Here is a 16,246-nt window from a genome sequence, read left to right as displayed (position 1 = left end):
CCAATAGTCAGCTGATCCATACAAGCTTGAATGCCCTTGGAAAAATCATTAGGTTGTATGAAGTTCTGGATTCTGGACTGTTTCAGTTTCTGCAACTTCAAAGCTTCCTGGTTAAGTAACCTAGATCATTATGAGATTTCAACAAATAGTGGCTTGACTGCATACTGTGCTAAGCTCTGGCTGCTCTTGATCACAGTTGGGTTATATTTGTCCCCATCAGAGATTTGTTCATTGATTTTCTCTAGCTGGTGTGTGAGCCTTGTGATCAATGCCTTCAAATCCTCCTCATTGTCATGATATTCCTATGAAAATGTTAGATCCATAATAAGGTGTAATATCAACATATACAATAATCAAACCAAACAGAGTATTCAAAAGCTGTAGAGGAGCATTGAATGGAGGAGGGACCATTGGATCCATGACTTTGATGACTGCTAATAGTCCCTTCAAAGAACCTTGGACCTTTCTATAAATAGCCTTCTTCCAGGAGGGTTGTGTCTGTAATTCTTGCATTTAGAATAACAACCATGGATAAAAATACCAATGCTACCTGGAATTCCTCCTGATTATCCAGTTGCTGTTCTGTGAGAGATACATGGAAGCTTTCATCTGCTTGATTCAAGACTTTCAATGCAAGAACTAATATGATAGATGATTATTTGCTTGCTACCAACCTAAAGAATACTTACAATCTCCTGTAGCACTCTTGTCTAGCAGTTCCTGGACTGTATAAACATGCTGGACCAGCAAATCATCCTTGCTCCATTTGTGTGACTGGAAAATTGCCACATTAAGTTTCACATCAAGTGATTCAATGACACTTGTCCAGTTCCTAAGGTAACTTATAATTATTGGTATTTTAACACTCACATTTCTTCTCTGACACTCCACTCAGCAGTCTGGATGCTTTTGCTCTTCTTTGTTTCAATGAGGACTTCCCCAGTTGGGCTTCCCAGGCAGACGACAGCATAGAGCTTCATAGTCTTCCCTGGTTTTGCCGGTGCATTCAAGGTATTGGAGCCTTGTGCTGAATTAACTTCACAAAGGTCAGTACTGCTGAGGGTTCATGGACAGAGGCTCACTCCGGAGGGTGTACGTCTGGGCCATGGTGGCGGTCGAGTGCAAGCAAGCAGCGATGCTCCCATGAGGCATCCGCGTTGCTGTGCTGTCCTTGACACGAGAAATGTCACAAAAAGAAACATCGAGCCAGCCACATGTATGATCGCACACACGCAAGGTGTATTTTTGTTACAGTAGCTCCTTCATTCAAATAAAGGTGCCTAAATAGCACGGTATAATGCAAGTTAACTATCGCGATAGACCCGCCCACTATGCCCACCCGACATTGCACTACGATAACCAACCTCTTTTTTTTGCCCCCAGTGCCTCCCCGCCCCATCCCCTCCGAGTCCTCACAACTCGTGCTTCTTCTCATCCGCTAATCACCGCCCAAACCACACCCCGCATCTTCTCCGCCTCGCACTCACGCCTCACGGAACGCCGGGTTGGTTAGCACCGCCCACGCGATGTGCGCAGGCCTCTGACCCGCTCATGCTTTGCGGGTGGCGTGACCTCGAAGTCGGGCTCGCGCGCGTGGGCGACGGTCGCAGCGTGTATGAGGGTTCGCGCTAGAGAAAAGAAAACCCTCATCAGCGTAATAGCGATATGGGAAAGGCAACGCACGCAGTGAGCCCAAACACGGGCTTCATCCCGCCCGCCTCTCTCCCCGTGATGAAGCGATGGACCCGCCCAACGTGCTGCGCCCCGTTCGGGTTGGCGTAGGTCCACTCGTGAGAGGAGTGGTAGGGCACCTCAAGCGTCTCGGGCTCGGCGGGGAGCGGCGGGTTGGAGGACAGGAACGCAGACAGTGGGTGAGAGAAGAGCGCGGCGACCTCGGCAGTGTTGAGGATCGGGCGGAGCGTGTTGTCGAGAATCACAACGCTGTTGACGGTGAGGAGAAAAGAAGGGGAGAGAACACGCACGGTGGGACGACAAGGTTGTTTGACGCGAGGAAGATTCGAGGATACACAGCAGCGGGACCTTCATCCGATCTCCTCAAACGCCTCCCGCCGCTGTCCACCACATCCATCAGCACCCACCGCCACAAAAAAGAAAAAAAAGCACCGCACTGGCTCAAATTTCAATCCTGTTTCTTCCCGCCAGGCAAACTCGTGTCCCCCGCATACGACTGCAGCGTCGCCGACCGCCTTCCCCCAGTCAGCCCTCCCCCTTTTCCCATAAAGCCACGCACCGGTTGAGGAGGACATACAAGTCCCCCCTTCCTTCCCACAAACAGCGCGACGAGCACGGCTGCACAGCGTGCGCGGGGGGAGCGCAAACGGCAGCGGCGGCACAGCAGGGTGGACAGCCAGGTTCTTCAAGCACTTGCGCAAACACCAAATGTGAGCGGATGCACCGGGTATCGGGTATGGAGACATACCGGCGCGACTCTGCGGTCAGCGGCGGGATCCGCGCCGCGCTCAGCTTCAGCCGCTTCGGGCGGTGGTACTCCAGCAGGTTCAGCGGCCTTGGCGCCTTGTCCGACGACGGCAGGAGGAAAGGAGGGAGTTGGTATGTGACCGTGTAGACACCGTCGTCACTACAGCTCCGGAGACCGAGCCCGACGCCGAGCCGAATCCGAGCCCTAATCCGGCCCCGGCTCCCACGCCCTTAAGAAGTCGCGCGCCACTCGTCCTGGCGCTCCCGTGAGGCCGCGGGGGCTGTTCGAGCTGTGGCTTGACGCCGGCGGGCAGCCCCCCTCGTCACGCTCGCGGGGCACCAGGTCGTCGCGAGCTCACGCGGCGGAGGCGGAGGCGGACGGTGGGGAGACGGGCGGGGGTATGATGCGGCGGCGGCGGGCGAGGTGGTCGCGGTCGCGGTCGCGGTCGCGGACATGCGGTGGCGGTGTAAGTACCACCTCGTTGCGGAGGCGGACGACGGCCCGGCGGGCGCTACTAGCGCGCACGGAGGCGGTGATCACGCATCCTGGAGGGCGAGGCGGTGCTGGCGCCGCGGATGAAGGGTGTGATCGGGATGGGAGGTGGGGGGTGCACTCGTTGAATGAGGAGCGGCGGGTGGCGATGGCGGTGGAGATGGGGCTCAGAGGTCCGGGAAATGAGCAGTCGGACGAGGAGGAAAGGCATCGCTTCTCCGGAAGTAGGACTCGAATCATTTTGGGTCAAAATTATTTGTTAACAATAATAAATGTTTAAATGATCATTTTGTTTGGCTGACTGGCACACAATAAACAAATGAAAATGAACAAATCAAACATTGATTCTGTGAGATACTCACTTTGAGTCTTTGAGTGTCTTTGCTAGGGTTAGGGCTCTATAACAGTGTAAAACCCTGAGCCTCATACACACCGGGGTTTCCGCCAAAAAACAGGCCCCGAAGCAGGATTTATTTAGCGTAAATAGTGGTGCAAAAAAACCTGTTGTGAAGGTAATTAATCAGAAATAATGGCATCTAAAAGTGGACCTGATCTGTCAGAAATCGGGGGATGTTTCAGGTCCTCAGATCGGAACATTTTAGGACTATAATTTACAGGCAAACAATAGAGCTGATTCAGCCCAATGTTTGTGACAAATTATGGCCTCTGTTCATTGTCCTGATTTTCAGTCAATCAGGTACCACTTTAGTGGCCCCATTTTTGACAAAAATGGGGATTCCAATAATGGCCACCAAAATGCACCTGTTAATCCCAATTATCTCTTCTAATTAACAGGGCGGCTGTGTCGGAGTAGCGGGCGATCAACTCCGCTAACATCTCGTCTCCGAGTTGTTGGATCACCTCGTCGAGGATGTCCATTGAGCGGACGTCCGCAGGGAGGGGGCAATTCCGGGCAAGATGGTTTGGGTCGCCGCACCTGAAGCAGGCGTGACGAGGGCACCCTGAGCCCTAGTGCGATCCAACTCCATAGGAACGGGAGCTGGAGGGGCCGGAGCAGGGGCGCAGGCTGCGGGTGGCACAACGGGAGCCCACCGGGCGGAAAGGGGCCGGAGCCGGGACACGGTTGACTGGAAACGGAGTCCGAATCACACCGCCTGACGTCTTGGGGGCGGCTGACTTGATCAGCTTGGCCCGGACCAGGGCCTCATATTGACGGAAGGCCTGGGTGCGCCAGCTAAGGTAGTCCCGGAGGTCCGGGGGGTCGTTTGAAGACATGATTCCGTTGTTGATCAAGGGGTCAAGTCCGTGGCGGAACTTGGTCACCTTGACCAGCGCGTCTTCGAATCCGGCGAGGTCCATCAGGTCCTCGAAGTCGTCGGTGTACTGGTAGACATCCTTTGTACCCATGTGATAGGCGGAAGTCTCCAGTTTGGAGAGAGCGTGATCTTGGTTGTTCTCCTCAACGAACCGGAGTCAAAACTCGGAAACAAACGATGATAAGCCGCAGTCTGGGACAGACCAGGAAACGACTATTTTTGTCGATTTTGTTGCTCAGCGCACGTCTCAGAGTTGACATGAGTCCCGAATGGTCAACTAGGGAATAACCTGCACAAGAACCAGTCAAACTCCAGTCAAAATCTATCAAGTCGCTCTCAGTGATTCCAAAATCTTGACTAGGAAAAGTTCGCAGAGCCCGTTCTACGCTATAATCTATCCAATTCTATGCAAAATACCCAAAGGGAGTGTATTTAAAAAGGCATATTCGGTTTGGCGCTCAGTGGAGACTCGAAGTCGACTTCTCCTAGATAAGGGACATCCCTATCTCTGTTGGTATCGATGACTGACATCATTGGAACGTGGTTTCGGATCATGCTGGAGGATCGAGAGTGCCAAGGGACGGTTAAACGGCGAAAACCTACTCAATTGATTGGGGCCTGGACCTGCGATCAACGGCGACTCTAAAACACTGTCGAGGAACTGATCATCTGAACATTGGAAATGCGCCAGGAGAGTTGTGACAACTACCACTGAGGCCATACGCACAAGATACGAGTTATGGGTGTCAATCGAAAGCTGGGAAGCCAAGCTATCAACTTATCCTACTCAAGATCGAGGGATTCTTCACAAAGCAAACTAGATGGTCGCGAACACAGAAGATTTACACAGGTCATTGACTCCAATACACGCGATACCAGTCATCTGGACCTGGATTTTCGACTCTGGGCCGTATGGCGAAAACGATACCTATACAATTATGCACATGGACGACTTTTCTTACTCGAGATTTTCCCTGATTCTATCAATTTCGTTTTAGTATATCACTGTCTTGTATTTGGGGGATTCACGGATTGCCCCGCTCTACTAGGTGCATCTGGGGATCTAGCTTGTCAATCTATCTTGCTAGCTCTTTCGAAATAGTATTATTGCGTCAGAAGGATTATTGGTTGAGGGTTTCGGTTGCTGAATACAAGAGTTCCGGTTGCTGTTTATTGGGTTTCGGTTGCTGGTCGAGAGTTTAAGGCAGTTAGTTCCTGACTCGAGACAACTCAGACCTGATCCAACGAGTATAAACTCTCCGGGCATCGTATTGGCGCTTCTCTATTGCTGAGTTTCGTCGATAGTATGCTTTGGGGCACAACAAATCAACGTTTTTCGCGCCAAGGTTGATCGTTGCTCCGTGCAATAGGCCTGCGCCATGTCGCAGGCCAGGTCCCAGGGGGATTGCCAGGCGGGGGCAGTGATGCGCCTGATAGAGGCGGTGATGTGATCACCGGAGTCGAAACCAGAGTCGGGGCGAGTTCGACGGGCCGAAAGAGGGGTTCCCCTGACAGGAAGGGGTTAGAAGAATGGGGAGCTTTGAGGAGTATAGCGGCAACCTGGATTCAGCCGTGGGAGTTGTCGTAGGGAAACCCGGCCCTCCAACAAAGGCAGGAGAGCTGCAGCAGCACAGCTGTGACTCGGGGCGACCGACAAGCAGGCCCGAACGGCCCCGTGGCCTAATAGCCCAACCCAAACCGTGACATCACCCCCTGTTGATGGCAGCATCTCGACGCCCTATGAGTCTGCGCAGCCTGATCCTCTTTACGAATTTTCCACCATCCATTTACCAGCTCTTCGCAGGGCGTGAAAGGGTTGAGGGTGTAGAAATCCTCCAGTGCCTCTTCCGCACCCTCCAGTTTATCTCAAGATTCCCACGTCCACTCCTCCCGGGGGTAGCCCTTCCATTGGATCAAATACTTCAGACGATGTCGCCCTTGTTTGCACACAAGGGAGATAGCCTCTATGTCGTAGTGTGGTTCCCTATCTTGCATTTCAGCCGGGGGCGGCGGAGTGGCCACCTGATGATGTGTTCCAGGGTCGTAAGAGCATGGTGTGAAATACCAGGCTGACATGCCATGTCAGAGAGGCATATGTTTGACATGGTCAAAAGAAAGTGAGTTTGTAAATACTATTAAGTGCCGTGTCAACCAAAGGGAAGGAGTCAGAGACAGAGTTGGAAATGAAATTGAAGTCGGAGACACCTCCTCCTCTGTCACTCCTGTCATCCCCGCACCTGTCATGCCTTCCGGAGCCACTCCTGACGCTGACACTCGGCTGGATGCACTCGAGGCGAAAATCGACCGCCTAACTGAGGCCCTTACTCTTCTCACCACCCAGGCTTCCGCTGCCGCTGCCGCCGCTAATACTGCTGGCGGACCCCAAACAACACCACCCCCGGAGACGTCGATTCCGACTCCGACTCCGGTTCAGGGCGATTCCGAGGCCCTCTTTGGCGACATCAACCTCGCCTCAAAATTGGTCTTGCGACCAAACCCTCCGTTCACCTTCAACGGCGATCGGAAACGCGGCCGCGCGTTTCTCTATGCGGTCTGCACCTACGCCCGCCTTGCCCCTGAGGCCTTCGTGGTCAACGGAGAGGCGAGCGAGGAAAAGGCCATCCGCTATGCCATGTCGTTTATGGCAGAAGGACCCGCTCAGCAATGGGCGGAGCGCCACGGAAGCAAAGCCCCGTTTCCGTTTCCGTCCTGGGGCTCGTTCGTTTCCGAGTTCCGACTCCGGTTCGTCGAGGAGAATGAGCAAGATCATGCTCTCTCCAAACTGGAGACTTCCGCCTATCACATGGGCACAAAGGATGTCTACCAGTACACCGACGACTTCGAGGACCTGATGGACCTCGCCGGATTCGAAGACGCGTTGGTCAAGGTGACCAAGTTCCGCCACGGACTTGACCCCCTGATCAACAACGGAATCACGTCCTCGAACGACCCCCCGGACCTCCGGGACTACCTTAGCTGGCGCACCCGGGCCTTCCGTCAATACGAGGCCCTGGTCCGGGCCAAGCTGATCAAGTCAGCCGCCCCCCAAGACGCCTGGCGGTTTGATTCGGACTCCGTTCCCGGTCAACCGCATCCCGGCTCCGGCCCCTTTCCGCCCGTTGGCTCCGGTCGTGCCACCCGCGGCCCGTGCCCCCGCTCCGGTGCCTCCAGCTCCCGTCCCCATGGAGTTGGATCGCACTAGGGCTCGGGGTGCCCCTCGTCGCGCCTGCTTCAGGTGCGGCGACCCAAACCATCTCGCCCGGGATTGCCCCCTCCCCGCGGACGTCCGCTCAATGGACATCCTCGACAAGGTGATCCAACAACTCGGTGACGAGATGTTAGCGGAGTTGATTGCCCGCTACTCGGACACAGCCGCCCTTTTAATTAGAAGAGATAATTGGGATTAACGGGTGCATTTCAGTGGCCATTATTGGAATCCTCATTTTTGTCAAAAATGGGGCCACTAAGTGGTACCTGATTGACTGGAAATCAGGACAATGAACACAGGCCATAATTTGTCACAAACATTGGGCTGAATCAGCTCTATTGTTTGGCTGTAAATTATGGTCCTAAAATGTTCCGATCTGAGGACCTGAAACATCCCCCGATTTCTGACAGATCAGGTCCACTTTTAGATGCCATTATTTCTGATTAATTACCTTCAGTCGATGGCCGGAGAGGATTTTGTCCCCCGCGACGAGTGACTGGTGTGCCCTCGTTCGCGTCCATAAATCGTTTCGCTTGTTTGTATGACGAATCAATTCCTTTGCCCTACAACGAGCCTGAAACGAAAGACATACCCTCCCCCGCCCCCGTTTCGACTCCGTCTCTGACTCCGCCCGCGACTCCGGTCAATCACGGCAACGCCTTTGCTTGGCAGAACCGAAGATCCGACAGAGAATGTCAAAAATTTGAGTCCGAAGTGTCGATCTATGATCTTCGCTGACGGCGAAAAGTGAGGGATGGAGAGAATTCATTGATGTTGTCGAATGCGAGTATTGCCAAAGACGACTGGGGACAGTCGAGATTTAAAAATGGGGGAGATGATAAGCCGCAGTCTGGGACAGACCAGGAAACGACTATTTTTGTCGATTTTGTTGCTCAGCGCACGTCTCAGAGTTGACATAAGTCCCGAATGGTCAACTAGGGAATTACCTGCACAAGAACCAGTCAAACTCCAGTCAAAATCTATCAAATCGCTCTCAGTGATTCCAAAATCTTGACTAGGAAAAGTTCGCAGAGCCCGTTCTACGCTAGAATCTATCCAATTCTACGCAAAATACCCAAAGGGAGTGTATTCTAAAAGGCATATTCGGTTTGGCGCTCGGTGGAGACTCGAAGTCGACTTCTCCTAGATAAGGGACATCCCTATCTCTGTTGGTATCGATGACTGACATCATTGGAACGTGGTTTCGGATCATGCTGGAGGATCGAGAGTGCCAAGGGACGGTTAAACGGCGAAAACCTACTCAATTGATTGGGGCCTGGACCTGCGATCAACGGCGACTCTAAAACACTGTCGAGGAACTGATCATCTGAACATTGGAAATGCGCCAGGAGAGTTGTGACAACTACCACTGAGGCCATACGCACAAGATACGAGTTATGGGTGTCAATCGAAAGCTGGGAAGCCAAGCTATCAACTTATCCTACTCAAGATCGAGGGATTCTTCACAAAGCAAACTAGATGGTCGCGAACACAGAAGATTTACACAGGTCATTGACTCCAATACACGCGATACCAGTCATCTGGACCTGGATTTTCGACTCTGGGCCGTATGGCGAAACGATACCTATACAATTATGCACATGGACGACTTTTCTTACTCGAGATTTTCCCTGATTCTATCAATTTCGTTTTAGTATATCACTGTCTTGTATTTGGCAGGTTCACGGATTGCCCCGCTCTACTAGGTGCATCTGGGGATCTAGCTCGTCAATCTATCTTGCTAGCTCTTTTGAAATAGTATCATCGCGTCGGAAGGATTATTGGTTGAGGGTTTCGGTTGCTGAATACAAGAGTTCCGGTTGCTGTTTATTGGGTTTCGGTTGCTGGTCGAGAGTTTAAGGCAGTTAGTTCCTGACTCGAGACAACTCAGAGGGTTTAAGGCAGTTAGTCCTGATCCAATGAGTATAAACTCTCCGGGCATCGTATTGGCGCTTCTCTATTGCTGAGTTTCGTCGATAGTATGCTTTGGGGCACGACAAATCAACGTTTTTCGCAAGAAACTCGTATCTACCCTACAACCTTACACATCTGTGCCAAGGCTCTGTTCACAGGGGCCTGTACTCGCACAAGGAGTTGACGATTTTTGGGTTTTTGTGACTTTTCCTACTCGACATTATACATCTTTCTCTCTACGACAAGTGGAGTTTGGGTTGTTTTTGTTGGTTTGGTTAGTTAGAGAGCTCATTTGCTGTCCCCACTCCGCACTCATCAGCGGTGCCCTCGCGGCTGCTCCACTTGCCGCGAGGAGGAACGCGTTGAACGGACTGAGCTACGGCGACTCCGGCTGCTCCAGAAGCGACTCCGCTCCGGCCCGTTCCCCTCGGTCTGCGCCATGGACCTTTCTGGGTCTGATGACGGAGACGATTCCGTCTCCGGTGACAACTCCGGCCTGCCTGATCTGACGCCGGACTCCGACGACGACGATGACGATGGTCAGCTTGAAGATGGTGACCGCATCTTCTACACCTCGTTCCGCCCCTCGGAGGAGATACGCGCTGGCAGTACTGTCTCGCAACGCCTGGCCGAGGCCTTCGCCAGGAACTCCGCCCCCCGCCCCCGACATCCCGGACTGGGCTAAGGAGTTCCAGGACGTCTTCAACAAGGAGTCTTTCGACACGCTCCCGGAACGGAGAACCTGGGACCACGCCATCGAACTCGTCCCCGACGCTAAGCCGACCAACTGCAAGGTGTACCCCATCTCGCCCCTTGAGCAACGCGAGCTCGACGCGTTCATCGAGGAAGGGCTGTCGACGGGCCGGATTCGCCCCTCCAAGTCTCCGATGGCGTCTCCGGTCTTCTTTGTCAAAAAGAAGGACGGCGGACTCCGCTTCGTCCAGGACTACCGTGCTCTCAACGCGATGACTGTCAAAAACCGGTACCCCCTTCCGCTGATCAACGACCTCATCAACCGGCTCAAAGGCGCTCGTTACTTCACCAAACTCGACGTCCGTTGGGGCTTCAACAACGTCCGGATCAAGGAAGGTGACGAGTGGAAAGCGGCTTTCCGGACTAACCGAGGCCTGTTCGAGCCCTTGGTGATGTATTTCGGCCTGACAAACTCTCCCGCGACGTTCCAAACGATGATGAATGACATTTTCCAGGACCTCATCCTCTCCGGAGACGTCATGATCTACCTTGACGACATCCTGATCGCCCATTCCGACCTCCGGAAACACCGGCAGATTGTCCAGGAGGTCTTACGGCGACTCCGGGAGCACAAGTTGTACCTTCGAGCGGAGAAGTGCGACTTTGAAAAATCGTCAATCGAGTACCTCGGAGTCATCATCTCCCACAACCACGTCGAAAGGGACCCCGTCAAGGTCGCAGGCGTCTCCGCTTGGCCGACTCCGGAAAACAAGAAGGACATTCAGCAGTTCCTTGGGTTCGCTAATTTCTACCGCAGGTTCATTCGGGACTTCTCGGCCCTCGCGCGTCCTCTCTTTGCGCTCACCAAGAAGGACCAGCAATGGACTTGGGGCGACGCGGAGGCCTCCGCGTTCCAAGCGATCAAGGACGCGGTCACCTCGGAACCGGTCCTGGCGATTCCGGACGACACACGGCCTTTCCGACTCGAGGCGGACAGCTCTGATTATGCGACGGGGGCGGTTCTTTCACAATCCGCCCCGGACGGGAAGTGGCACCCTGTAGCATTCTATTCCAAAAGCTTAAATGATGTCCAGCGCAACTACGAAATCCACGACAAGGAGATGCTCGCAATCATCCGCGCACTCGAGGAGTATAGACACTTCCTCGAGGGCGCTGCACTCTGTCGAGATTTGGACTGACCATAAGAATTTGGAGTACTTCAGGAAGACGCAGCACCCTCAACCGGAGACAGGCCCGCTGGTCCCTCTACCTCTCCCGGTTCGACTTCACGCTGCACCACAAGCCCGGCCGCGACATGGGCCGACCTGACGCCCTCTCTCGGAGACCCGACCACGGAGTCGATTCCGACAACTCTGACGTCGTCCTTCTGCGGCCCGAACTCTTCCACGTTCGCGCACTCGAAGGTGTTTCCGTTTCCGACCCTGGTTCTGAACTTCTTCGCGACATCCGTGATGCCCTCTCCGGTGAGCCAGACTGTAAGGGCAACCCTGGAGACTCCGACGAAAGCCTAGCAGGGGAGGATCCAAAGCGTGAATAAGAGCTACGGGAAATACACGGAGGGACCGACCTAGCAGGGGAGGATCCAAAGAGAAGAAACTCTAAGGGTCCGCCTGCTAGGGCGCCAACTATATACTGGTTGTCCGTAACTGCCGACGTAGAGCGCAGAAGGCCTGAGCGGCGTCGCAGGCTCTGTCCCAAGGTGATCGTTGGGAGGGTCTTGACGGATCGGTGATTGTGCGGGCGAAGGAGGCCGTGGACGATGGTCGGGGTGGGTCGGAGCGTCCGAGGGGGCGCCGGTCGGATGCGCCTCGGATGCGTTCGGAGGGTCCGAAGGAGGCCGAAGCGGGGGTTCCCCTGACATCACCCCCCCCTTTGAATGCGGCGTCCCGACGCATAATACGGAAGGGCAGCGAGTCGAAGGTTGCTGAGGCGATGTGCCGTGGTTTACCCGGGTATCTCCGATAGAAGTCCGCAATCTTGTCTGGCGCAAAGACACGGTCGAACCGAACCCACGAGTCGTGTGAAGCATCGTAGCCTTTCCACCTGACGAAATAGTTAAGACGCTTATACCTTATCCTGGCATCCAAGATTTCCTCGACTTCCCATTCGGGAACTCCGTCCTCTAGTTCGGGGCGGTTCGTCGTAGCCGGGTCGTCCATCGAAGGGGTCGTCCTGAGCGGGCTCGAGCTTAACAACGGGGAAGACGGGGTGGAGCTTGGAGTAACGCGGGGGGAGGTCTAGCTTGTAGGCACCTTTGCTAACCTCTGCGAGCACCTTGAACGGTCCAAGGCGCTTGTGGGAGAACTTCTCGGAGGGCCGAGTCGTTCTAATGTCAGAGGCGTCCAACCAAACCTTATCACCAACTTGAATATTCGGAGCGTCCGAACGTTTCCGATCGTAGTACCGTTTATACTCGTCTTTGGCTTTAACGAGCGCGGCCTTTGCCTCGGAGACGCCGTTTGCTATCCGATCGCGAAACTCGTTCACCGACTCCAACTCTGAGCGGGCGCCTGGCTCGAAACCCATTCGGGGGAGCCGACCAGTGTCAGTCATAAAGGGTACCTGTTGAGTGGAGGAGTGAACGTGGTTGTTATAGGCGAACTCAGCGGCAGGGATAAGCTCGTCCCAGTCGTCTTGTTGGTAGTTGGTGAAGATCCGGATGTACTGCTCGAGCTCTTGGTTAACGCGCTCGGTTTGTCCGTCGGTTTGCGGGTGGTAAGCCGTGGAGGTAGCCGGTTTGACGCCAATTAAGCGCCAGAGTTCGCGCGTGAAGTCAGCGATGAACTGCGAGCCACGGTCCGAAATGTACTTCTCGGGGGTTCCGTGGTGCCTCCAGACATTCCGATAGTACAAGCGGGCAGCTCCGACCGCGTCTATTGTCGTATGGCACTCAGTGAAGTGGGCGCCTTTCCGAGGGCGTCGACCACTACCATAACCACGTCATACCCATGGGCCTCGGGCAGCTCGACAATGAAGTCTACAGTGACAGTGTGCCAACGCCGGGCGGGACTTCGGTCGGATGGAGCTCTCCATGCGGAAGCCTTCGGAGGGCCTTCGTGCGGCAGCATAAGTCGCAGGTCGCGACGTGGCGTCCCGATATGGCGAGACATCTGCGGCCACCAGTAGTTGCGCGAAACCAATTCTAAGGTCTTGAACCGCCCGGCGTGTCCGGCGACTCGCGTATCGTGGCAGAGCTCGATGATGCGCCTCCTTAGGTCCTTGTCTTTAGGGACTACAACCTTGCCGCGGAAGTACAGGAGGTCGCCGGAGACGGCCCACTCGTCCGAACGTGATGAGCGGGGGGCCGAACTTGACCTCGGACCTTCAAGAGTTGCCGGGCCGCAAGCGCGACGGGCTCCTCTAGGTCAGGCTCACCGGATAGCGCTTCCTTGATGTCGCGGACAAGTTCGGACCCAGGCCCAGAGACGGTGACGGCCTCAAGCGCGAACGTGGAACAGTTCGGGGCGTAAGAGGGTGACATCCGAGTTGTCGTCGGAGATACCGTGGTCGGGCCGGGCGAGAGAGAGCATCGGGACGGCCCATTTGGCGACCTGGGACGTGGTGCAGCGTAAAGTCAAACCTGGAAAGGTACAACGACCATCGGGCTTGCCGACGGTTAAGGTGCTGTGCCTTTCGGAAATACTCCAAATTCTTATGGTCAGTCCAGATCTCGACCGGATGCGCGGCGCCCTCGAGGAAATGCCGATACTCCTCGAGTGCGCGGATGATCGCGAGCATCTCCTTGTCGTGAATCTCGTAGTTGCGCTGGACATCATTTAAGCTTTTGGAATAGAACGCTACAGGGTGCCACTTCCCGTCCGGGGCGGATTGTTGTGAAAGAACCGCCCCGTCGCATAATCTGAGCTGTCTGCTTCAAGTCGGAAAGGCCGGGAGTCGTCCGGGATCGCTAAGACGGGCTCTGAGACGACCGCGTCTTTGATAGCTTGAAAGGCGGCGGCTTCGGCGTCTCCCCAGGCCCATTTCTGGTCTTTCTTGGTGAGCGAAGAGGGGTTGCGCTAGGGCCGAGAAATCCCGAATGAACCTGCGGTAGAAATTAGCAAACCCCAGGAACTGCTGGACGTCCTTCTTGTTCTCGGGCGGAGGCCATGCGGAGACTCCGGCAACCTTAACGGGATCCATTTCGACGTGGTTGTGAGAGATGATAACCCCCAGGTACTCGATTGACGATTTCTCGAAGTCGCACTTCTCCTTGCGAAGGTACAGCTTGTGCATTCGGAGTCGCCGAAGGACTTCTGGGACGATCTCGCGGTGCTTATGGAGGTCCGAATGCGCGATAAGGATATCGTCGAGGTAGATCATGACGTCTCCTGAGAGAATGAGATCCTGGAAAATGTCATTCATCATCGTTTGGAAAGTCGGGGGAGTTCGTCAGGCCAAAATACATCACCAAAGGTTCGAACAACCCTCGGTTGGTCCGAAAGGCCGCCTTCCACTCGTCTCCTTCTTTAATCCGGACGTTATTAAAGCCCCAGCGAACGTCGAGTTTGGTGAAGTAACGGGCGCCCTTAAGCCTGTTGATAAGGTCATTAATCAACGGGAGGGGGTACCGGTTCTTAATCGTCATTGCGTTGAGGGCGCGGTAGTCCTGGACAAACCGAAGTCCTCCGTCCTTTTTCTTAACGAAGAAGACGGGGGAAGCCATCGGAGATTTCGAAGGGCGGATACGGCCTGTGGCAAGTCCCTCCTCGATGAACTCGTCAAGTTCGCGGTGTTCAAGGGGGAGATCGGATACACCTTGCAATTAGCGGGCTTCGGTCGGGAACGAGTTCGATAGCGTGGTCCCAAGCCCTCCGCTCTGGTAACGTGTCGAAGGACTCCTTGTCAAAGACGTCTTGGAACTCCTTGGCCCAGTCCGGAATCTCCGAAGGCGGGGGGGCCGAGTTACGGGCGAAGGCCTCTGCAAGGCGTTGGGACACGGTGCTCCCAGCGCGAATCTCCCTGATTGGGCGAAAGGAGGTGTAGAAGATGCGGTCGCCGTCTTCAAGATGCTCGTCGTCGTCAAGGTCTGGTGAGCGCTCCGGAGGGTCCGAAGGAGCTCCGAGTTCGTCGTCGGGCATCGTCTGGGCCAGCGATATCGATAGCGCAAACGGTGGGGAAGGCGCCCGCAAAGCAAGCGCGATTTAAGGAGTCGGAGGCGGCGAACCTCAGCGCGCCGGTCCGTTCCTCGTCGCGGCAGGTGGAGCAGCTTCGGGGGCAGCGGCTCATTTTCACCTCCTTTGTTTCCCAGTTGATCTCGGGGTTATGCTTTTGAGCCAGGAGTACCCGAGTATCAAGTCCTGTTTCCCGAGGTGGGTTACAGCCAGCTGAACGCGTTCGGAGTGTCCGTTGTATCGTAGGACCAGGTCCGCGATTTGGCGAATAGACCCAGCATCATTGGGGGTGCCGTCGACATTGTAGACCGGTATGGGTACTGAGAGATTTCGGACTGGCACGTTGTTTCGGTTGACGTATTCTGTGTCGATAAAGTCCGAAGTGGCTCCGCAGTCGACCAGACCTGAGAGGGAGAGCTTGAGCGCGTTCGCAGTGGACTCAAGCTCAAGAGGAAGGTGGAGCGAGTTAACCCCAGGGGCGGCAGAGATGGTATAGCTGCCAGGTAGCTTTTTCTCCCAGGCAAGTCGGCGAATCCGAACGGGGGCTTCGGAGGGGGCAGGGGGTGCGTCTTTCGTTTCAGGCTCGTTGTAAGGCAAGGGAGTTGATTCATCATACAAACAAGTGAAACGATTTATGGACGCGAACGAGGGCACACCAGTCACTCGTCGCGGGGGACAAAATCCTCTGCCGGAGCCTCCGAATGCGCCTCTGCTAAGGCCGCGGTGTCGGACAACCGCGCAAGTAGCTCTCCCAGCATCTCATCGCCAAGTTGCTGGATCACCTCGTCGAGGATGTCCATATGGCGAACATCGGCGGGGAGCGGACAGTCCCGAGCCAAGTGATTGGGGTCGCCGCATCTGAAGCAGGCTCGACGAGGGGCGCCCCGAGCCCTAGTACGATCCAACTCCATAGGGACGGGAGCCGGAGGTACCGGGACGGGGGTGCGGGCCGCGGGTGGCGCAGGTGCGGCCACCAGGCGGATGGGGAACGGAGTTGCCGAACGAGTGATGGGGAAGGCGCCGCGCGGAGCTCCCGAAGCGGTCCGCGGGGTAGCCGTTCCCTTAATGAGCTTCGCTCGCACCAGGGCTT

General features: G+C 55.1%; 1 protein-coding gene across 1 annotated transcript; it reads right to left on the bottom strand.

The window, feature by feature from the left end:
* Window positions 1–1,549: 1,549 nt before the first annotated feature.
* Window positions 1,550–2,089, bottom strand: MIND_00303000 (Glycoside hydrolase family 5 protein; the record flags this gene model as incomplete). The annotated part of the gene is made up of 3 exons (XM_037359892.1): window positions 1,550–1,628; window positions 1,684–1,941; window positions 1,983–2,089. The coding sequence occupies 3 exons, from the start codon at window positions 2,087–2,089 to the stop codon at window positions 1,550–1,552; spliced, it is 444 nt and encodes a 147-aa protein (XP_037222777.1).
* Window positions 2,090–16,246: the final 14,157 nt, after the last annotated feature.

Source organism: Mycena indigotica (genome assembly GCF_014461135.1).
Source record: "Mycena indigotica strain 171206Taipei chromosome Unknown Mind.scaff0003, whole genome shotgun sequence".
Taxonomy (NCBI): domain Eukaryota; kingdom Fungi; phylum Basidiomycota; class Agaricomycetes; order Agaricales; family Mycenaceae; genus Mycena; species Mycena indigotica.
Note: the sequence above shows the minus strand (reverse complement) of the source record. Positions and strands in the feature narration are given on the sequence as shown.